Raw genomic sequence first — 24170 nt, forward strand, 5'->3', positions numbered from 1 at the left:
TACTTAAGTTGTTTGAATCGCTTTATTAAATGGAATTGCTGGTATTTCTTTTGGCCTAGGGGTACCATATGACTACTGAGACACATAGGGTGCCATGAACTGAGAAAGTTTGGGAGCCTCTGGCCTAGATTTTGGATCCCATGCCATCTGGCCTTCTTAGGACCCCACATGATTGTCATTTCGCTCATATGTAGCACAGTGATGGAAAGCACAAACCGCTTCATTCTTCTTGGCATCAAATCTTGGCTTTACTAGCTGTGTGACTTTGGGAAGTTACTTTACCTCTCTGTGCCAGAGTTTATTTAACTATAAAATGAAGATTAAAAACTCATACATTTATTATAAGAATTAAGTGAGTGTATATATATATATATATATATATACACACATGTATATATATATATATGTATACACACACACACACACACACACATATATAAAATGCTTGGTTTCTGGCACAGACCTGATTTTTAGTTTTTATTTAATTTTTTAAATTTTTTAAAAAGTTTATTTATTTTGAGAGAAAGAGAGAGGCATGTGCACAGCTGGGGAGGGGCAGAGAGAGAGGGAGAAAGATTCCCAAGCAGACTTCGTGCTGTTAGAACAGCACAGAGCCCAATGTGGGGCTCAATCTCATGAATGTGAGATCATGACCTGAGCCAAAATCAAGAGTCAGATGCTTAACCAACTGAGCCACCCAGGTGCCCCAGACCTAAATTGAAACTTACTATCAACTGGATCTTTGGAATCAACTTAAAATTTTTTTATTTAAAAAATATTTTTATTGGGGCGCCTGGGTGGCTCAGTCGGTTAAGCGTCCGACTTCGGCTCGGGTCATGATCTCACGGTCTGTGAGTTTGAGCCCCATGTCGGGCTCTGTGCTGATAGCTCGGAGCCTGGAGCCTGCTTTGGATTCTGTGTCTCCCTCTCTCTCTGACCCTCCCCTGTTCATGCTCTGTCTCTCTCTGTCTCAAAAATAAATAAACATTAAAAGAAATTAAAAAAAATATTTTTATTATGGTAAAACATAAAATTTTCCATCTTAATCATGTTTAAGTGTACAATTCAGTGGTGTTAAATATATTCATACTGTTATGAAACAGATCTCCAGAAGTTTTTCATTTTGCAAAACTAAAACTCTGTGTCCCTTAAACAACAAATCCCCTTTCCCCCTCCTCCCAGCCCTTGGCAACCACCATTCTGCTCTCTGCTTCTTTGAGTTGGATTAATTTAGATATCTCATATAAGTAGAATCATGCAGTACTTGTCTTTCTGTGACTGGCTTATTTCACTTAGCATAAAATCCTCATGGTTCATCCATTTTGTGGCATGTGACAGAAATTCCTTTTTAAGGTTGAATAATATTTCACTATATATGTATATACCACATTTTATTTATTCTTCCATTGATGGACATTTGGATTCCTTCCTTCTCTTAACTCTTGTGAATAATGCTGTTATGAACCTGGGGTACAAATACTTCTTCAAGACCCTGATTTCAATTCTTTTGGATATATACCCACAAGTGGGATTGCTGAATCAGATGACAGTTCTATTTTTAATTTTTTGAGGAAACCCCATACTGTTTTCCATAGTGATGGTACCATTTTACAATCCTAGCAATGGTGCATAGGGTTCCAATTTTTCCAAGCCTTACCAACACTTTTTTTTTTTATTTTTTTTATTTTGATAGTTGCTATCCTAATGGGTGTGAGGTGATATCCCATCATGGTTTTGATTTGCATTTCTCTAATGATTAGTGATGATGATATGCTTTTTGGCCATTTGTATGGTTTCCTTTTTGAGAAATGTCTTTTCAGGTTGTTTGCCTGTTTTTTAAGGGTTATATGATTTTTATTGTTGTTGTTGATTTATGGGAGTTTTAAAGAATGTATTCTGTAAATTAACCCCTTACCAGATATATGATTTGCAAATATTTTTTCCCATTGTGTAGATTGCCTTTTTACTCCACTGATTATGTACTTTGATGCACTAAAGTATTAAGGTTTGATAAGTCCCATTTGTCTATTTTTGCTTTTGTTGTCTATGCTTTTGATGTCCTATTCAAGAAATCATTGTCAAATCCAAGGTCTTAGAGCTGTCTATGGTTTCTTCCAGGAATTTTATACTTTTGTGTCTACATGTAGATCTTTGATCCATTTTGGTATTTTTGTGTATGGTGTAGCTTAAGAGTCCACCTTCATTCTTTTGCATGTGGATATCCAGTTTTTCCCCACACCATTTGTTGAAGTAACTTTCCCCTTGAGTGGTCTTGGCATTCTTGTTGAAGATCACTTTAACCATATTTGTGAGGCTTTGTATGTGAGCTCTTTGTTCTGTTTCATTGGTCTATAGATCTGTCTGTATGCCAGAATCACACTGTTTTGATTATTGTGGCTTTATAATATGTTTTGAAATCAAGTAATATGAGTCCTTTAATTTTGTTCTTTTTCAGTATTGCTTTAGCTATTTGGGATTCCCGTGATTCCCAAACAGCTTTTAAGTAAGTACAACTTTTGGGGCACCTGGGTGGCTCAGTCAGTTAAGCATCCGACTTCAGCTCAGGTCATGATCTCGTGGTTTGTGAGTTTGAGCCCCGCATCCGGCTCTGTGCTGATAGCTTGGAGCCTGGAGCCTGCTTCGGATTCTGTGTCTCCCTCTCTCTCTCTGCCCCTCCCCTGCTCATGCTCTGTCTCTCTCTGTCTCTCAAAAATAAATAAATCTTAAAAAAATTTTTTAAATAAGTGCAACTCTTTTCTTTTAAAACAAATAAACACAAGTCTTAATCATCTCTGGTCTTATCCTTTTCATTCAAAATCAGATTTCTCAAAAGAATTGTCTCTATTTGTGATCTCCCTTTCCTCTCACTGCTCACCCAGCATTCAACCAACTCCTATTTTGCTTTTGTCCTGATTATTATGCTGAAAAACTTTCCGCTAAGGTTGCAAAAATCTCTGTATTACTAAATGCAGTAGACTTTTTTTAGAAAGCATCATCTGAAATACACAAGAGGACTTAACACTACTGACCACTCCTTTGTTCTTGAAATACTTTTTTCTGTTAGTTCTCCTGACACTTTGTTCTTCCAATTTTCTTTCTGCCTCTGTGGCATTCTTCTCTGTCTTCTTTATAGGCCCATGCTCCTTTCCTGTCTCCTTGAAATGTTGGAATTCCTCAAGGCCCAATTCTAAGCCCTTTCTCCTCTTCTCTCAACTCCTAGATAATCAAATTTATATCCATAGCTTCAGTGGCTTCTTTATAGAGCTCAGACCTTTCCCCTTTGCCTCAAGTCCATAAATCTAGCTGCCTATTTGATGTCTCCCCTTGAGTACATCAAAGATATTTCAAACAGTATCTTTTTAAAAATTAAAATTATTTATTTATTTATTTATTTATTTATTTATTTAGTAAACTCTACCCCCAATATGGGGCTTGAACACACAACTCCAAAATCAAGAGTTACATGTTCTACTGACTGAGCCAGCCAGGCAGCCCCAAACACAGTATCTTTAAGATGGAACCCCCAGCCCCTTACCTATTCTTCTTTTGCCATTCCAGTGTCAGTGAATGGCTCTGCCTTCCATCCACTTTTAGAAACCAGAATGCTGGAAATCACCTGTTTATCTTCGATATTATCCTCTTTATTTTATTTATTTTATTTTATTTTATTTTATTTTATTTTATTTTATTTTATATTTTCTGAGAGAAAGAGAGAGAGAGCATGAGCAGGGGAGAGGGGCAGAAGGAGAGATAGAGACAGAGATAGAGACAGAGACTGTTAAGCAGGCTCCACACTCAGCGCTGAGCTGAAACCCTGGCATCATGACCCAGGCTGAAATCAAGAATCCGATGTTCAACTGAGTGAGCTATACAGGCACTCCTCAAATGATTGTCTTCCTTACCTGACTCCTCCCACCACACACGCATGTCTAACTAAACTCTTATTCTTATTGATTTTATCTCCTACATCTCTCTCACATCTGCCGGACGCTGTCCATCCTTTTGTTCATAACTTTAGTCAAAGCTACCTTACTTTACCTCTCTTCTAGACTGCTTAAACACTTCCTAAGTGTTCTGTCTGCTTCCATGTTTGCTCCCCATCAGTCTTCTCCACACTTTAGCCAAAATGATTTTTTAAAAGCAAACCAGTCACTCTCATGCTTAAAACCCTTCTACAACTCTGGAGACTAGATAGGAAACTGAAAACTGATTAACTAGGGCAGGGGTAGGGGAGTATGGGTGGGAAGGTACAGAGAAAGGAACAAGACTTTTAATTATCTCTGTATAATTTGTTGTTGTTTTCTTTTGGAAATACATGAATATATTATTCATTTCCAAAATTAAATCAATAAATTGAATTTTAAAAATTACTGCATCACACCACTCTTGAAGGCTATACTGAACTGTTTCCAATCTACTTACCTTTTTTACCTCATCCCCTACTATATTCTCTTTTAAAAGTCTCAGTGTCCTAACAAAACAAAATGTGAAAACATCTCAGTGCCTCAGCCATACCCAGCTTCTGTCAGTCCCTCATGTTCTACATGCTATCTCTTTCTTCAGGGCCTTTGCACAAATTGTTCCTAGCTCTGCCTAAAATGCCCTTTGCTACTGAGGTGGCACTTCTCCTTCCATCTCAGACCACCAGTTATCACTTCCTTAGGGAAACCTTCCTTGACAAGCTCTGTCCCCCATTATGTGCTTTTACAGGACCATGTGCTTCTTGACACTCATTGTGGTTCCAGTTCTACCTTTATTGTGTGACCATCTAACTATTATCTACCTCATTGTTTTGACTAAAAGTTCCAAGTGGGGGCAGGGACTGTGCCTGGTATGTTAAGTTAGAACACAGTTATAAATTATTTGGGAGAAGTTCTAAAACTTGACTGCTCAGTTTTTGTGATTTTTATTTTCAAGGATTTTTGTGGTTTTATATTTCTAACTCAGCAAAAAAGTAGAAGTAGTAACAATTTAACAATACGAATCCTAAGAAATCTCTCCTATGCTTAAACCCAGAATAATTACTCCAAAATTTTAAATTAGTAAGGCATCTGACAACATATTAGGGGTGAATGTGTGTATGTGTGTGTTTAAATTAACTCGGGAAGTGCTGTTGCCGGTCTTCATGAGGTTGACTTATACACAAAATTTTCAAGCTTTTCTGGAACATTTTCAAAGATTCGTATTTTACAGACTCTGCTTTGGGAAATGCTCTTTTAGATTTATGCTAATATTAGTATTTTATTACAGGGAAGGAAAAGCAGAAGGTGTCAAGGGCAGCTGTTGAGTATGGTTCTAGTAAAAGAGAATAGACAAGGAGTTAGATTAGAAATGGTAGATTTTAGAGAAATTGAAGAAAATCGGCAGAATATTGGTGAATTTGAGATCTGTTCAGTGAAGGTGAGCAATTAAAAATGGTAAATTCAAACTAAGGGAACTGAAAAAATATTTAGTGGTGACCTTTATTCCCACTTTTAATGTTTTAAAATTTAAAATAATTAGGGGTGCCTTGCTGGCTCAGTTGGTAGAGCCTGCAGCTCTTGATCTCAGGGTCATAAGTCCAGGCCCCATGTTGGGCATGGAGCCTACTTAGAAAAATAAATTAATAAATGAATAAAAAACAAGTAAAATTTAGAATAATTAAAATGGCTCCTTATCACTGTAAAATGGCATACAGTAAAAATAGATGTATAATACAAATTAAAAGTACCTCCCCAACCCCAAACTCATTCCCCTCTCCATGGTAAGCAGTTTGCAGTTTGGTTTATGTCCTTCTGTGTTTACAAACACTCATCTGTGTATATGTATGCATATGCATGGTTTTAAAATAGGTGGAATTAGTCTGTAGATATTGTTCTGTAACTTGCTTCATGTGTATAACCTGTCAGCGATCTACATCTATCTCCTTGTTTTTAGTAGGTGCATAATAATCCATAATTTGGATCTACCATACTTTACAGTGATAATCTTTTTAGTAAGTAAAAAAATTGGATATGGATGAACAATTTAATAAGGTAACAAGGTAAGAACAAAGAGTGTTTTAAATTTTTTTTAATAAGTGAAATTGCTGAGGAGAGGGACTCAGTCCAGTTTTCTATTTGATCCTTTTAGTAAGGATCCATATTGTAGTTTATCTTCAGTATGATTTTTAAAAAATTTTTATAATGCTTATTTATTTTTGAAGGTGGGGGAGGGGCAGCGAGAGACAGAGACACAGAATTGGAAGCAGGCTCCAGGCTCTGAGCTGTCATGTCAGCACAGAGCCCGACCTAGGGCTCAAACTCATGAACTGTGAGATCATGACCTGGGCCGAAGTCAGACGCTCAACCAATGGAGCCACCCAGGCGCCCCTCAGTATGAATTAAATTCAGACTTCTTAGAAACACATTTTCTGGCATAAAAGTATCTCTTTAAAACCATAAATAAATAAATTTATTTGTGGCCAGATTTTTTTTTTAAATTTTTTTTTAACGTTTTATTTATTTTTGAGACAGAGAGAGACAGAGCATGAACGGGGGAGGGGCAGAGAGAGAGGGAGACACAGAATCGGAAGCAGGCTCCAGGCTCTGAGCCATCAGCCCAGAGCCCGACGCGGGGCTCGAACTCACGGACCGCGAGATCGTGACCTGAGCTGAAGTCAGGCGCTTAACCGACTGAGCCACCCAGGTGCCCCTGTGGCTAGATATTTTAAGAGCTGCTTCTTTGTTTTTGAAAAGTTTTATAGAAAAATACCAAAGACATATAAAAACTTAAAAATTCATCCGTAATCCCAATTTTTAACAAATCTATAAGGCTAGAAGTTAAAATTCATGCCTCCAGCTCCTAATTTCACCTCTTTGAGGTACCTAGTGTCAACAGTTTAGGGCATACTCTTTCTGACATTTTCTTGTATTTATGCAGATAATTTCCAAATACGTATATATACACATACCACACTGCTTTTTTCTAATAAAATGGGCTCTTGCTATTCATGTAGGTCTGTAAGTTTTAAAAATTCTGCCCTCCCCACTTCAACAATGTATCGTAGACTTGGGCAGAAAACTTATGATTAATTAAACTTATCTATCTTCTATGTTATCTCCATTCGTTTTCTTGTACTAACAACATTCACAATAACCAGACTCAGAAGCAACTGATTTATTAACTGCATGGCAGTTTATTAATTTATAGTGTCAGAAATATCTGTTATCATAGATTTTGTTCATTTGCTTGGGGCATTCCCACCTGATGGATGAATTACTCAAGAGACTAAATTATAGATAAGAAAGCTGATTGGTGAGCTGAGAATTAGAACAAAAGCAAGGAGGTGTTCTTACAGGATGTTTCTATCTAGCTATGGTAGCTCTCTGACTTGCCCTGCGGCTCTTTCTATCTTGACAGCTGGCATGAGTTATCACTCATTGCCCTGAACATGGTTAGAAACATACAGAACAGGCTTCCTCCAGGCTCCTGATATGAACTGTGCACTGCTCACTGCTCCATTTAAGATATCTGACCAGGTCTTCATTCATCTCCCTTTCTTTATGTGTGGAAAGTGTTGATTAGAATTTGAAGATCCTCCTGATCTGCTTGATGGAGGTAGGGAAAAACACCTTTGCCTCCACAGCAACTCATTTATGAGAACTTTCTTCAGGTGAGCCCCTGTGGAAGTGACTCACATAAACATCTTGTGACAACTACAGTGCCTCCACACATTGATTGCCAAATGTCCCCTGATAACCAAAATCACCCCTAGCTGAAAACCTCTGGTGTAGAGGGAGGCTGGTTTAGAGTAGAAAGAGCTAGAGAGGAAAACCAGATGGGATATTACATGGAAGTCAACTGAGAAGTGAGGCTTAAGGATGTTAGTTCCTCAGTGGTGTGAGAAAAAATGTTGGATTTGTCCTATGTCTTGGTCTCTACTTTCTTACTAATTATGAGACCTTTCATTAGTTGCTTAACCCTCCTGATTGTGAATTAATATGAAGAGTAACCTTGTTACTATTATTTTTTAACTTGTGTTCTTTTTATGTACCAGAGTTGTACTGGCATTTTACATGCATTAGAACGTATCTAAAAGCACTCTGTAAATTATAAAATTTTGTACAAAAGTAGTGTGCTGTCTGGTATGTCTTCCTATTCACTTCTTACCACTGCTTTTATCCCTTTTGACCTTTAAAACTACTGGCAAATAGGGTATTTACCTTTGTACCCTTTGTGTGTGTGTGTGTATGTGTGTGTGTGTGTGTGTGTGTGTGTGAATTTCACCATGATTATATTTTCTAGGAATGATCACTTTTATGTAATTATTATATATAAATATAAAAGAGGTGGATTGAAAATTACATTAGAGATTAAAATAGCATTGCCGGGGTGCTGGGTGGCTCATTCGGTTAAGTGTTTGACTCTTGATCTGGCTCAGGTCATGATCTCATGGTTTGTGGGAACAAGCCCCATGTTGGGCTCTGTGCCTACAGTGCAGAGCCAACTTGGGATTCTCTCTCTCCCTCTCTCTGTCCCCCACCCCCCTCCCCAAATAAATAAACTTAAAAAAAAAGTAACATTACTTGTAATAAGTAAGAAAATGAGATTTCTTATGATTGAAATAGACTTAAGCAAATTTCTAGGCATGTATCTATTTCATATATTGAATTACACCACACAAATCATTGGAAAACCCCTTTGTTAACACTCTGTATCCAGAAAAATACCTGTTTATTTCTTGTACTTTTGTTTCTTCTTCTTAACTCAATTTCCTTTGATGAGTCAATTAGATTTTTTTGTTCTTGTCTTAACTGCATTCACTTTTGTTTCTCTACCTTAACAGTTTAGTCAGGTATGGTTTCCCTCTATACTCAAATGTTTGCTGAATGAAGGAATAAATTACAGAAGACATGTTATCCTTCTTCCAGCACGTTATCTCTTAAAATGATCAGTGACTCCACACTCCGATTTAGAGTTCCCCAATGTAAAATTGCTTGACTATAGCTCTCAGAGTTTCTCCAGAATTTATCCCATGGATTGGATTGGGGGCAGGATTGAGTGAGGTGTCGATGTGATGTCAATTTACTGGACCGCTAGGGGAGTGGCTTTACAATGCTTTAAATATTTGCTTCAGCCCTAGAATTCACTCCAGTGGTCCTAATACTTTGTTGCCTCTCTGGATTGTAGTATTCAGCACCTGCTGTCTCCCACATGTCTGCTAATGATTATGAAAATCAATCTTTGCTGCCTGTTCATGACTTAATTTTCAGATTGTGAATTAAACCTGTCACTCATTGTTGATTTTTTAGTACTCACCTGGCCTACTTTACTTTTCATTTTCTCCTCAGATGTGATGATAATCACATGGATTTGGGATGGGGGGAAGTTTTCTTAACCAATGAGAACATTGAAATCAATGGACTTGTTTGTGATCACTATTACAAAATAGCTCATTCACAATACTATATCAGTTCTTTAGTACTAGAGACCAGGTGTGCTGCTTTTCTCTTCTCTGGCATATTAAACTCTCTCTTCTAGGAAGCAGCCATCTATCCTAACCAAAACCTGCACTTCTTGCTGAGATGAGGTCTTCTACTTTATTTTATATATATATATTCTACTAACATATGTCTTCCTTACTCACTGTTGTATCCCTGTCTATATACTTGGATTATATAGGAGATGCATATTTTGACCTGGTGAATGGAATAAAACTCAGGTTCTTGTGGTTGTTGATGTTTTGTTTTGATTAATGGTATCATCTGATATAATTTTCTCTTTCTTTTCCCTTTTCATTTCCACTTAAGTACTGAATCTAAGGTTAGAAAAAATCATTTGAAGAGCCATCTAAAGATTATAGGAATCATTTCCCAGTTTCTTAAAGAGAAAAGCTCTTTGGTATGAGCTTATTAAAGAAAATGAGAAGGAGAAATGATAAAAGGCAATGGAAAGACACATGGACTGAGCAGAAATAATAAGGAAGATACTTCCTGTCTGGGAGGGTGTCTGAGAAAAGGACACGTTTCATTTCCTGTTTTGCCTTAGTCATGTTGTACACAAAGAACAACATTAAAATTGGAACAATTTTGGGAAATCTCATGGGCCTTCTCATTGATTCATCATGTAGATCTATTCCCAAGCTCAGATCTATCTGCTTTATAGTGGTTTCCCTTTACTGCTGTCCTCTTTCATTTTCTGAGCTGTCAGAAATCTGCAACTCCTTGTAGTGGAAAGGACAGTATCTTAGTGCCCCTTTTCCTTCTTGTCCTGCCAAATCTTACAAAGGCCATTTTCATTTTGGTGAGTTAAAAACAACCTTTTAGGGAAACAGGTGGAAACACTTTCCTGTCTGAACTGGAATATTCGTTTCTTGAACTTGAGACTATTTTTTCCTAATTCTGGTTATCTCCGTTACTCTACCCAGGAGTATCTTTGGCACCAGTACTTGGAAACTTTATGCTTTCCCACAGGTTGTTTTATAAATTGCATTAATTAGCTTATTAATTTATCTATACTTTCTTATTTCAAAATCTGGTGTCAGAGATACCTCTAGGCCACAAGACATTTAGAGATAGGTAATGATGGACACACCTTGATCCTAATGAGTACCCAAACTAGGTTTCAGTAAGAGAGCTAATCTGATCTTTTAACAACTCTAAAGTTTGGAATGTCCCAAACCTCAGACCTTGGGCTTCTTTCTCTATCAACTTTTATTGATTGATTGATTAAACAACAGATTTTTTTTTTTCTTCTCACAGTTCTGGAGACTAGCATTCCAAGATCAAGATGTTGTCAGGGTTGGTAAGGGTTTCTGGTAAGGCCTCTCTTCCTGCAGCTGTCTTCTTACTGTGTTGTCATATGGCCTTTCCTCTATGTGTGCACATGGAGAGAGAGAACTCTCTATTGTTTCTTCCTCTTCTTATGAAGATACCATAAGTTGTGGATTGGGGTGCCACCCATTTGACCTCTCTACTCCTTTTTTTAATTTTAAAAAAATTTTTAAATTTTTTAATTGTTTAAAATTTACATCCAAATCAGTTAGCATATAGTGCGATGATGATTTCAGGAGTAGAATCCAGTGATTTGTCCCCTACATATAACACCCAGTGCTCATCCCAACGCATGTCCTCCTTAATGCCTCTTGCCTTAATCTCCCCACCCACAACCCCTCCAGCAACCCTCAGTATGTTCTCTATATTTAAGAGTCTCTTATGTTTTGTCCCCCTCCCTCTTTTTATATTATTTTTGCTTCCCTTAGGTTCATCGGTTTTGTGTCTTAAATTCCACGTATGAGTGAAGTCATATGATATTTGTCTTTCTCTAACTGACTAATTTCACTTAGCACTCTAGTTCCTCTACTCATTTTTTAAGAAGAGCTTGTCCAGTTCCATGACTTTTAATACTACCTAAATGACTAAATGACTCCCAAATATATATCTGCAGCCCCCACTTCACCTTAAACTTCAGACTCATTTCTAATTGTCTACTCAATATCTCTACTTTTATGTCCATAGACACCATAAACTAACATGTCCAAAACCAATTTCTTGATTCCCCCTGAATAGTGTCTCCTTGGGTGTTCCGTAACTCATTAAACCCAGTTGCTCAGCCCCCACATTTTGTAGTTTTTCTCTTGTATGCCACACCCAGTCCCTAAGCAATTCCTAGTTGATCCCCTTTAAAATATATCTCAAATCTGTCCACATATCATTTCTTGTAGCATTGCCATTTTAGCCCAGCCATCATCTTCTCTCTCTTGCAGTAGTTTCCTAAGGTCTCCTTGCTTATACTCTTGCCCAGCCAGACCCCTCTTTATTTTTTTATTTTTATTTTTATTTGTTTTTTTTTTCAGCGTTTTTAATTTATTTTTGGGACAGAGAGAGACAGAGCATGAACGGGGGAGGGGCAGAGAGAGAGGGAGACACAGAATCGGAAACAGGCTCCAGGCTCCCAGCCATCAGCCCAGAGCCTGACGCGGGGCTCGAACTCACGGACCGCGAGATCGTGACCTGGCTGAAGTCGGACGCTCAACCGACTGCGCCACCCAGGCGCCCCCAGACCCCTCTTTAAAACATAAGTTAGGGGCACCTAGGTGTCTCAGATGGTTAGGTTTCTGACTCTTGATTCAGCTCAGGTCATGATTTCAGGTCTTTGGATTCTCTCTCCACCTCCCTCTTTCTGCTCCCCTACCCCCTGTCAAAAATAAATACATAAGCTGTAAACAAAACAAAACAAAACAAAACATAAATTAGACCATAATTCTCTGCTGCTTAAAACCGAGTGATTTCTCATCGACCTAACCTGGCCCAACTACCTCTCTAATTTTAGCCTCTGTGAATATCACTGTCACTCACTTCCCTCTAGCTTCTCTGGCCTAGCTTTCTTCAGTCATCCTAGGCACATTCTGACCTTAGAGTTTTTTGCATTTGCTGTTCTCTGCCTCAGACTCATTTTCTCCAAATAATCTGTGTCTTGTTCAGTCACTTCATTTGTGTCTGTACTCAAATGTCATCTCGTCAGGTCTTTTTCTTAATTAGTCATTCTGCTCAAAACAGCATTCTTCTAGAATCCCCATCCTTACTGTGCTTTATTTTTCTCTGTAATTCTTGCTGCTATTTGACATTATATCAAAATGTTTTTCCTATTTCCTGTGTCCACACTAGAACGCAACTCCCTGAGGGGAGGTAGGGAAAAGGTTTTGTCTGTTATATTCACTGCTGTATCTTCAGTATCTAGAACAGGGCCTAGCTCATACAAATACTAATACAGATTTGTGAAATGAATGAATGAATGAATGAATAAGTAGGCTGTGCCAGTCCTTGGAAGGAAAGATTCTGAAGGAATGCTGAAACTCACTGGGCAGGATTCGCAATTCCCAAATCACTGCTCCTATCTCCGTGTGGTGTGTACTGTAGCATATGCACGCTTTCTTCCTATACCTGGACATTTCCCCCCTGAATCCTTTCCAGCCTAAATTCCTTCTTTTACCTACTCTCACAGGTTGTACTTTATGTCTCCATCCCACTAAAGTGGTCATATAGAATTAGTTTTATAAGATAGCAGATGCTCACACATAGAAGTAGCAACTTACCGTTAGGAGACGAGGGCCAGTTCATGATAATGTTGCTGAGAGCAGAAAATAAGGAACAAGAAATTTGAGAGACTTGGGCAAATTAAATTCCAGACTTCTGGAGGAAGTTGCAAATATCTTGGAGACAATATCTTTATGAAACCATAGCAAATGGGAAAGGTGACAAAAGATTGTACTGGTGATAACTCACCTGGAGTCTAGTGTACCATGTCTAGTATTGAGTCCAATCTGGGCGCAAGATTTTCAGAAAGACAAAAGAATGTGCTCAGAGATTGCAAATAGTATAGTGAGCACACATCATATGAGTACTGGCTGAATAACAGTAACAGTAGTAATTGCAGGGGCTCCTGGGTGGCTCAGTTGGTTAAGCATCTGACTCTTGCTATAGGCTCAGGTCATGATCTCACTGTTTTGCAATAGGGATTCTCTCTCTCCCTCTCTCTCTGCCCCTCCCTGCTCATGCTCTCTTCCCTCTGCCCCCCACCCCCCGTCTCGAAATAAATAAACTTCAAAAAATAGTAATAGTAATTGCAAACATTAATATGTGCCGGGCATTATTCTAAATACTACTTGTAAAAAGTTACTTAATGCTCTTCCTATGAAGTAGATATTACCTTTTCAGATGAGGTAATGAAGTTACAGAGAGGTTAAGCAACTCCCACAAGGTCACACAGCTAGTAAGAGGTAGAGCTAGTGCTGATTTCATTCTGATTTCAGAGTCCAGGCTTAACACTATGCTACTATCCTTTAGTATTTGAAAGTGTGCTATTGAAGAAAAACTTGGATTACTGTAGGAGTTCTTAGAAGGCATTATTAGCCTTTGCCTCAAGCGTCACCACCTTCTCCTCAGTCTCCCCAGGCTCCCCTGTATGTACTCTTATAATAGGACCAGTAATAGCACTTTATTACATTTGTTTTCTTATGTCTCTACCTCTATTAATCTATATTTCATCTATTTTGAGGATTATATTTTATTAACTTTTGAGCCACTAAATTCAGTTTAGTGCTTGGCATATAATCAACATTCAGGTTTGTTGAATGAAAAAAATGACCGAGTGATCTCTGAGTCGATTAGAACTGTCCAGTGGTAAGATAATGAGCTCCTGATCACTGGAAGTATTCAAGAATAGGCTGATCCTTGAAGGAATGCTGCAGAAGGAAAAGGAACTTATGGAAGTGGAAGATTAGACTAAGTTTCTTTTTAACTATGAATAATCAGATCCTGTAATGAGTTAATTATGTTTTTTTTCTCCAAACATTTAATTAGCACTTACTCTGTGCCTGGCATTGTTTAAGCATTGAAGGTACAAAGATACAAGTAGCCTAGCTAGTACCCACAAGGAGCTAGTAGTCAGTGAATAATTAAGAAAAGAGATGCTCAAGAGTATAGGTTAAGGTTTTGGTAGATAAAAATACATTTAAAACGGAAGATTTTAGAGATGTTTTGAACAAATGGGGAAGGGAGAGAAAAAAGCTGTTACATAGGGGAGAACTGGAAATGAAAGATGACCCTAAAATTACCTGCTTGAGAAGGGAGAATTTAGAAATAAAGACCACATGCTTTGTTGTTATTGGGGAATTCCCCAAAGGGAAATATCAGTGTTTTCCATCAAGGGATATTGCAGAGCTGGATGTAATTCAGTAGAGATTAATTAATTTCTGAATATTTTGAAATTCTTGGAACAAATGTTCTTCTCTTATTAGTCTCCCAAATGAATAAATATGATTACATCTTCCTTGTCCTCTGCACCCTATAGGGGCATTGATATTAAATGGACAGTCTATTAAATCACGGGGGACCCTTCAGTTTCTTTTCTTATTCCTGTGCCTGGAATCTGTTAGGCAATGGGGAAGTAGTCGTCTTTCTTTATAATAACCTGGTCCCTCGTGCTGCTCATCTTTCACACATGTCTAAATATGTCTTGACACAGAAACATCCTTTCTAGCTGGGACATGATATCTAGGTAGGTGGGGAATTCCCCTGTTTTGTTTAAAATCATAGTTGTCTTTGAGTTTGGCTAGCATGTTCATGATTAGTTTACTGACAATTGGTTTTTTTCTTCTTATACCATATGCTATTCCATGATTCATCTGCTTTGAGTCTGTTGCCTTGAAGGTGAAACAATTTCTTCCAATGTTGATATTTCATAATCTCATAGATAACAAGCATACGCATATGCATAGTCCTTTCAGAAGTTTTAAACATTTGGAGATGAATGAATTATGTTGCCACAAATGGGAAGGAGCAATATAAAATCATAATGGTAATATCCAGTCATCTCTTGGGGGATTGGGTGAACCCTGATATTGATAAAGCCTGAGTACTTTACTGTGTTTATCTCTTCTTGAGGAATTGTTTGTGGTATGTATTATTTATTTACGAATTTTAAAGTTTAACATTTTATTTTAATTGCCTTGATTTACATGTATTTTAATATTTTATTTTATTTATTTTTTTTAGCGTTTATTTATTTTTGAGACAGAGAGAGACAAAGCATGAATGGGGGAGGGTCAGAGAGAGGGAGACACAGAATCTGAAACAGGCTCCAGGCTCTGAGCTGTCAGCACAGAGCCCGACGCGGGGCTCGAACTCACGGACCGCGAGATCATGACCTGGGCCGAAGTCGGCCGCTTAGACTGAGCCACCCAGGCGCCCCATGTATTTTAATATTTTAAACTGACAAGATCTTTATTTGTAGAAGTGGGGTTTAAAGTCCAAATAAATTGTAACATACACTGTTTGTATTCTAATGGTTGCATCTTTTCTATATTTAATGTCTAGGAACAACTATTTGGAAATCGTCTTTTAATTTCAGATATAAAAAGTAATCTTTCAAAATACTAATAGAACACATTATATTTCTGAATGCAGTGCAAAGCATTTATCTCTCCATGAGTATTTTCTAAATGTTTAGATGATTAGACTTCTAATAAACGTGAACTAAACTCAGTTTCTGCACATAGCTTTGACCAGTGCACTTCTTGTGTTGTATCATTTAGCCACCTTTTCCTATTTACTCAGAATGGCAGTAATTGTTTTCGATGAAGAAAAACTCTTTATAATTTCATGGTATAAATGCTGTGTAAATGTCTGTATAATTTATACATTTGAAGAGAGATTTTTGAAAGACTAATGCTCAGTGTATCTTCCTCCCACTCTTCCTCTTTACCGGGTTTTAGCTCCTCTTTGGTTCAGGTGTGCTGGTGTCCCTAAGCCTCTCTGGGCCGCAGCTGGAGAAAGTAGTGATTGACAGAAGCCTGGTGGGGAAGCTCATCTCAGACTCCATCAGTGATGGTAATTACCCCCATGTGCAAGTCAATTGCCTACATTAACAGTGGGGCAGGAGAAATAGTATGTCAACAGGTACACTAATTATTACCACTGGGGACTTGCAAACACAAGTAATCTGCTTATAATAGCATAGTTACAACCCCTGGGACAAATACAAGTTTTGACTAATATTTAATACCAAAGTTTTTGTTAAGTGTTAGGTTCATATTCTGAGTATTTTTCAGTTTTTCCTTTAAAAATGTGAATGTATTTTCAAAATAGGGTATTTTTTTTTTTGGTGTGTGTTTTCAAAATTAGCCCCCTATTGTTGACATTTCAAATATTTTTCATTTTCAAATGAATTTTGAAAAAAAATAACTCAAATGTGTCAACACAATCACCAGTAAAAAAAAAAAAGTCTGTAATTTGGCTCGTAGGAAGATTCTTTGTTACCAAAGTCTATGAATACTAACTTTTGAGAGAATTTGGGCAGTATTTCTAAATATCAAAAACCAATGCCAAATATACAAAGCTGGATTCTTTTAAGTATAACACAACCAGTATGTAATTGCCACAAAGCACATAAAAAAATTTTTTAAGCCAATTATTGAAAAGGTAGGATACTGACATTTATTGAGCCCTGAAAGGCTCTACACTATACCAACCTACTTATTTAATTAAAAAAACAACTTTATATGGTATAATTATCTCCATTTTATAGATAAGGAAATTGAAGCTAAGATACTAAGGAACATGCACATGAATGAGATACTAAGGAACAGCCTGAAAATAACCAAACTGAGATTTGAACCCAGGTTCTAGCTACAGAGCCCATTTTCTTTCTGTTATACTGTGCTGACTCCTGAGGTTTTAAGCTTATATTCTTTTATTGAAGGTAAAAAGGTTTAAGAAACAGGTTGCATTATCATTAGAAATTGAAAATTGTCAGTGTCTTAAATTGAATAATCAGAACAAAGTGTGCACCAGTGGAAAGGACAGAGGTGAGAACACAGAAACCTTCCTTCTGCTATGTGCTCTCACTAGCTACCACTGAATGACTTAGACACAATTTCATCATCTTAGAGGACAGCACTCGGCAGGATGGCTGTAATTAGCAACATTCCTGATAGTAATAAGCTGGGGGTAGGATTGTAAGTGTGCCATTTCCTCTTCCTTACAGGAACATGGTGCCAAGGAAGCTTCCGATGGAAAAAGTTCCGTTTTCATGTCTAATAATTGACCCCTTTGTTGACACTATGAATAAAATAGTGGCTGTGATGATTTTGTCATGTTGATGCTCCTCTATAAGAAATAAAAGACTTCCAACACTATTCATGTCTCTGAGATATCTTTTTTTACTTGTTTCTTTTATTTATACCCCAAATAATACACTCTCATGAGACCATGATAACAATGTGATTTCTTGGCAGTTCTCCAGATTCTCCTGTAATTGTGTAGATATACTGTTGGTTGCTGCTTGCACAGCCAGGGGTGTGGAAGTGAAGAAAAATATATGAAACATTGTATAATTTCATTATGCTAGGAACAATATAAAATATTTCTCAAATTCCTATTATATGTTTTTATCAATAATTTTTAATATTAGTAGCCCTTTATATAACTTATGAATATTAATTGTCTACCTACTAGTGTGCATAGAAATAAAGCTGTAGAAATCTTTTTGCTAATCTTCATTATTAGATATTAACTTACATAATGTGTATATTGAGTATAATATGCTTTGTTTTGTTCAGCTTGTATACCCTCAAAAAGAAAGTTCATTGATGAAAAATTTAAAATAAAAAAATACATAAGATTGGTGGAGAACACTGATCTATATCCCCTAAAAAAAATCAGTTTGTTGTCGGATGGTTTATATCATATAAATGCAGGATTAAAGGCTAAGCACAAAAAAATGTTTTCATCTTAGATTCAGTATGGAATAGTCTTTATTTTATGCTTTTCTAGCCCTAGTTCCAAAAATATCTCATTTGGTGGTTGTCCCCAAACATCAGTGTATCATAAAATGGTCTCAGGATAAAAGGAAAAGTATCAAATCCATGCATCACTAGTTTGATGATTATTGTTTATTCATAGTATCTTTAATATCCTTGTAAAATAATGATATTTGGGAGACTAGTTATTTCAGTTGGTATTTATATTCTGAAAGTAGCTTTTTGTAATATTTCAGTGGAAAAAATTACTTCATTATCATTTTATTGTAACTTAGTATTTTACAGTATTTTATCAAATCTTTTTTTTTCTTAGCTCTTCTTACAGACAACTTTATCATCTTATCATTTTTGGCACAAAACAAACTATGTTTTATTCAGTTTACCAAGAAGATGGGTTCTCCTGATGTAAACAAAAGACTGGAAAAACTCTCAGCCTTGGATTATAAGGTAGAGATTTCAATTTATAGTCATTTTATTAATTATTAAGGTATGCTAGAGTATCACATGGGCTGATACTATGTTCAGTATTTTTGAACAGTTCTAGATTTCTGGAAAACCAGAATTAATTATATGATTAGGGTTGATTTATTAAAAATAGTGGCTCTCCTACCTTTTCTGTTTTAATCTCATTATAAGGGTCTAATAATGACATGGTTGGTACTTATGGAAATCATAGACACATAAGAGAGACAAATTACACATTTGAAAATGTTTTTCTTTTTAAGGATAGTATATACAGCATTCTCATTTTTCCCTAAGACCTCATATCATCTTTCTAGGCAAGGATAGCTACTTTGGCTTCCATTTCACAAGAAAAGAAAGAAGAAAGAAGGCACTTTCAAAGGTTAATAGAAAAGTGTAATAAACAAGGGGAGGAAAAATACCCCCCCCCACCCCCCACCCAGCTATAACTGGAGAAGAATGCAAAACGAATTCTCCTTCATATGTTAGTATCTCTCCCTTCACTAACTCCACGTAATTTGTTTCCTTGTATCAGGGACTTTACATCTGTTAAGGAAGGATTTTTATTTTAAGTGATGTGTTTAATATAAGTTTTGCCACATTACATTTTAACTGCTTGGAAGGCATACTCTCTGCTAGGATGAGTATCTAATACATTTTCCAGGCTGTTTCAGTTCAAGGCCTCTTTTCAGGAATGACTTGTGTTTGCAAGATTGATCCAGCCTCTGTGACGTGGATTTGAGACAGTTCACTGTTCACTGGGAACAGAACTGATATAAAGCTTCCTTAAAAAAGATGCACACTTATGCCATACCCAGAGTATCTATCCGTAATAACGGCAAAGATTTTTAGAAGTCAGCTTTATGGCTTGAAACTTTGTGTGTGTGTGTGTTTGAAAAAGTAGTATTTAAGCTAACCTTTTGCCCTTTGGGATTATTTCTTATTGTGATTGAGATGATAGTGGTATGGGGAGGATTTAGTTTTATTTGGTGGAAACCTCTATTCTTATAAAAAATTTTTTTTGACATGAGATAAAATATATTAAATGAGTTTTTCATTGTGGTAATAAACTAATTTGGTCATATTTGCCAATCTTGTGGAGCTTCTGTAGCATTTAATACTGATTTCTTTACTTGGAAAATCAGTGGTACTCATGTATTCTATTTTGGTTAGTAAAAAAAACTGGTATTAGCACTCTTAATGGGATGCTATTTTCCAGGTTGGCTAATTGTAGATTTATTTGAAATGTTGTTTATTTACTAATACTGGTCTTTAAAATGTACCAATATGGAGTGAGTAAATAAATAAATAAATAAATAAATAAAACGCTCCAATGTGCATTAACTCAAACTATTTAAAATGTTTTCAATACTATTGTGTAAAATTTTTTATGACTAGTTCTCCATCTTAGATGTGATGGATAGCTTAGTACAGTCTTCTCAGCTGAAGGATCATAGCTACCCATTAATGGGATCAGAGAGAAACTGCCAGGATGTCATCTTTTCTTATGAAGAGATGTGGAAAATAGACCTGGTATATGGACTCTTGCACCTTAAGTAAGGGAATTACTTGTTTGTTTATTCTTTATGCCTTTGGATTTGAGAATAACATGGGCACCCCATGTCTATGCATTGGACTATGCATGCAGGGAAGTAACCTGCTTCCCTTTGGAAGAGCCCATGGATTTCACTTTCTGGTTCAATGTTTAATATATATATATATATATATATATATATATATATATATATATATATATATATATATATATAAAATACTTAGTAAAAACTGCCATTTGTCTTTTGAAAGAATAATTTAAGAAACTTGTTCACTTTACTTGCCCTATTGACCATCATGATAGAAAACTGATGCCATTAAAACTCACAAGAAACAGAAAATTTCAGATAACATACATGATGTGCACTATGAGGACTGAAAGTGCCAGTTTCTTGTTTTAACTCTATTTTTTCATCTAGAAATTCCTAAATAATGTGTGACATGGCAATAGGATGTCAAAATATTGTATGTATATTTGTAAAGACCTAGCTATCCCATTGTGGTATTCCTCTCAAATAAGAAGATAAGTAGTCAAAATAATAATATTGAGAGCATAAATATAAGAATTTGTACTTCAAAGCATAAGGTACATCTGTGTTGTCTGTCATTGCCCATTTGGATTTTAAAACAAAGAAATAGTGTATTTATAATCTGTTTTTCTTTACAGCTGTACCATAATTCTTTCAGATTGAAATAATTTTGGCAAAGAAAATTGCAGGGTAAATATCCTGAATCTACTGACCTTTAATAAGTTTTACAGGCTACATTTAAAAAATCCAATTCAATTTATTTAACAGTGAAGGGACAGTGCAAGGAGTTAAATGTTTACCATGAGAGAACAACACTGGTAATTACTTTGATTTCAGTTCCTTTTGATGTGCATTCAGAGGATGAAGAGGTCAATAATATTATGGCCATGCAAATAGAAAAAGGTTCCTTTTGACCATATTAAAAAAAATAGCAGAGGATTATTAAAGCATTAACCTTGATTTTAATGGCCTTGGTTGAGTGGTGAGATCACAATTTGGATGAGCCTGATTATTTACTAAATACAATACATAAATGCAACGGGTTCTTAACACCCATTGCACTCTGGCATTATCGCATTACTGCCATCCTTTGTTGCCTTGCAGACAGGAATATGAAAGCAATCTGTCATGTAGTGAGACTGGCTCCAGAAGCATTTCTCTGATAAGAAGACCCCCTGCCCTTTGCTAGTGTCTGGTCCAGTAGGCTTAGCCATGCGCTTAATCCCCAGAAAGTGGTTCGATTATTGCTGACCAGCAATGGCAAGATAGTTTTTTTTTTTTCTTCCAAGCTATCAACCTTCCATTAATTCCTTAAGCAGAAATACGGTGCAATCTATATTTCCTTGGCATGTGTCACCCAGATGGTGCCGTGCTTATGTTTTCAAATAACCATGTTCCAAAATAACATAGTTTGAATAATAAATTCTACAAATCCTTCCTAAGAAAGAGAAGCATAATTCTCAGAAGCTGCATAAACTTTTATGCATGATGCTGTGGCTTATCCCTTTATGCAGAATATATGTGTATATGTCTCATATATTCTTTAAAGTGATATTTGCCTCAAGTTGTTTTTCCTTTTATTGTTGTCAGTCATTGTTAACATGTTATGTCTTAAACAGTAGTCAGATACTCTTGGTCAGCAGTACTGAACTTGTCATTTAATATAGCTGGTCTTAAATCCTATGTGTAGGTCGATGCTGTCAAGCAGCCATGACTGTACATTTTGGTATTGATTGGGATTGCTACAGCCAATTCCTCCCTAACTCACATTTCTCCTTTCCCTTTCCTCTGCTAAAAATGGGGAGAATTTTGAACATATGTCTTTTTTATATATGTGTCAAAAGAATTTGGTAAATTCTGACACCTCCTTAAGCACATGTTTAACATGCATATTTACTTGCATTTATCTACATTTACAGATGCTTTAATTTTTGTAATACATCGAGGATTTTGCATTAAAAATGATTCTTATGTGCTTTTTTTTCTTAATCATTAGATTTCCTATTCTGAGATACCGGGCCCAGTAAACAGGACAGCAGACCGTCATCTAGCCATCAATTGTGTTCAAGATACAGTTGTTTGCTGGTGGCCGCTGGTCAGTGATGATGCTTGGCCTTGGGCCCCCATTTCTCCTGAGAAGGACAGAGCCAATCTGCTGCTCCTAGGTTATGCTCAAGGAAGACTGGAGGTAAATCTAAAGCAAACATATACATTTTATTGAAGAACAAATAAAATAGGATTATTAGTTTTTTTGATTCTGAAATAAAGATGAATACTTTTTTTAATGTATAATTTATTTTTCTAAATACTGAAAAAAGGAAAGTACATATAAAGTGGGATCCTTTAAAGTATCCTATCTGCAAGATAGACAGTTCCAGGGCTGGCCTGAGTCTCACAGTGATTAAGAACACAGGCTTCTGGGTTCAAATCCTAGCTCTGCCACTACCTAGCTCTTTGTCCTTGGGCAACTAATTAACCTGTGTGCACCATGGTTTTGTTATCTGAAAAATAGAGTTAACGAAGAAAAATAAGTTATGACATGCATTTAGAGCAGTATCTACATATGGTAAACTCTCAAACGCTGATCATTGTGTGATTCTTATTAATATCATTATTAGTACTATCATTACGGCTTGCCTATAATTTCTTGCTTGCCAAAGTTATGTTATCAATCACCTTCTTTAAACTTCAGTTAAGGAATCAGTAAACATTAGTCAAATGTCTATTTGGTAGAAGACTGTGGAGCCAAACCATGGCTAAGGCAAGAATTTATCAGGAGGGCTGTAGAGCTATGGCCTTCTCATCTGGTATCCTGCCTCAGACAGGAGCACCAAAAGGGTTAATCTAGGAGGCAAGGACAGTATTCTACCCTGTCTATTCCTGCCAGTGGTTCTACCATCATTCATTATTGTGAACCTACAGGTAATTTCAACTTGTACCAGTACTTTGAGTATGGAATTTGTTTTTCTTTTTTATAACTTAACAAAAGCAACCCTCCCTTATTCTTTTTTAAGTTTTTGCCTGAGTAGAATATAGACAGTTCAGTTTACAGATGATTTGACTTACGATTCTTGACTTCACCAGGATGTGAAAGCAATTCACATTTAGTAGAAACCATACTTGGAATTTTGAATTTTGATCTTTTCTCAGTGTAGTGATAGGTGATAGGATCCTCTCTCATGATGCTGGACAGTGGCAGACAGCGCAGCTCCCAGCCAGCCATGCGATCACAGCCACATACCCTTACGACCATTCTGTATCCATAAAACCATTCTGTTTTTTGCTTTCCGCACAGTATTCAGTAAATTACATGAGGCTGTGTGTTAGATGATTTTGCCCAATTGTAACCTAATGTGAATGTTCTGAGCGTGTCTAAGTAGTTGAGGCTAAGCTGTGAGGTCCAGTAGGTTAGGTGTATTAAATGCATTTTCAACTAAGGATATTTTCAACATATGATTGGTTTATTGGGACGTGAATCCATCCTAAGGCAAGGAATAACTGTAGTATACGTCTATATTTTCTCTAAATTTACTATCATTTAGACTTTATGAAGTATTTCTCGGAGTTAGTATTCTGAGATACAATGAACAAGTCCAGGTTTTTTCTGTCCCTACCTACTTTTTCTGGTGTTATAAACTTCCAGGCTATCTTTTAAGACTGTAGAGTCCTTTCTAATTAATTAATTTGCCTTTTTCTGGAACTTTTCCAATTTTGTTATAGTAACTAAAACTACTTATAATGCTTTAGGTGTGGATTTTGTGAGGCTAAGGAAGTGCTTTGTTCCTATTCATTGGCTTTTCATGCCTACTGTTTTATTGATCTTGGGTTCAGAAGCTAATTGAGTA

The 24170-nt window shown here is 36.5% G+C and overlaps 1 protein-coding gene across 3 annotated transcripts in view; it reads left to right on the forward strand.

Moving 5' to 3' along the window:
• The window catches only part of WDPCP (WD repeat containing planar cell polarity effector), a 388941-nt gene that overhangs the window by 107427 nt on the left and 257344 nt on the right, over positions 1-24170 (forward strand). For 2 of the 3 annotated variants that reach the window (XM_058683943.1, XM_058683942.1), the window contains exons 7-9: positions 16235-16349; positions 18594-18727; positions 22322-22513. In XM_058683943.1, coding sequence (XP_058539926.1) covers positions 16235-16349; positions 18594-18727; positions 22322-22513 — 441 coding nt within the window. The remainder of the gene's footprint in view (positions 1-16234; positions 16350-18593; positions 18728-22321; positions 22514-24170) is intronic. The other variant, XM_058683944.1, reaches the window with a different exon arrangement.

The sequence above is a fragment of the Neofelis nebulosa genome, chromosome 9 (genome assembly GCF_028018385.1).
Source record: "Neofelis nebulosa isolate mNeoNeb1 chromosome 9, mNeoNeb1.pri, whole genome shotgun sequence".
Classification (NCBI taxonomy): Eukaryota; Metazoa; Chordata; class Mammalia; order Carnivora; family Felidae; genus Neofelis; species Neofelis nebulosa.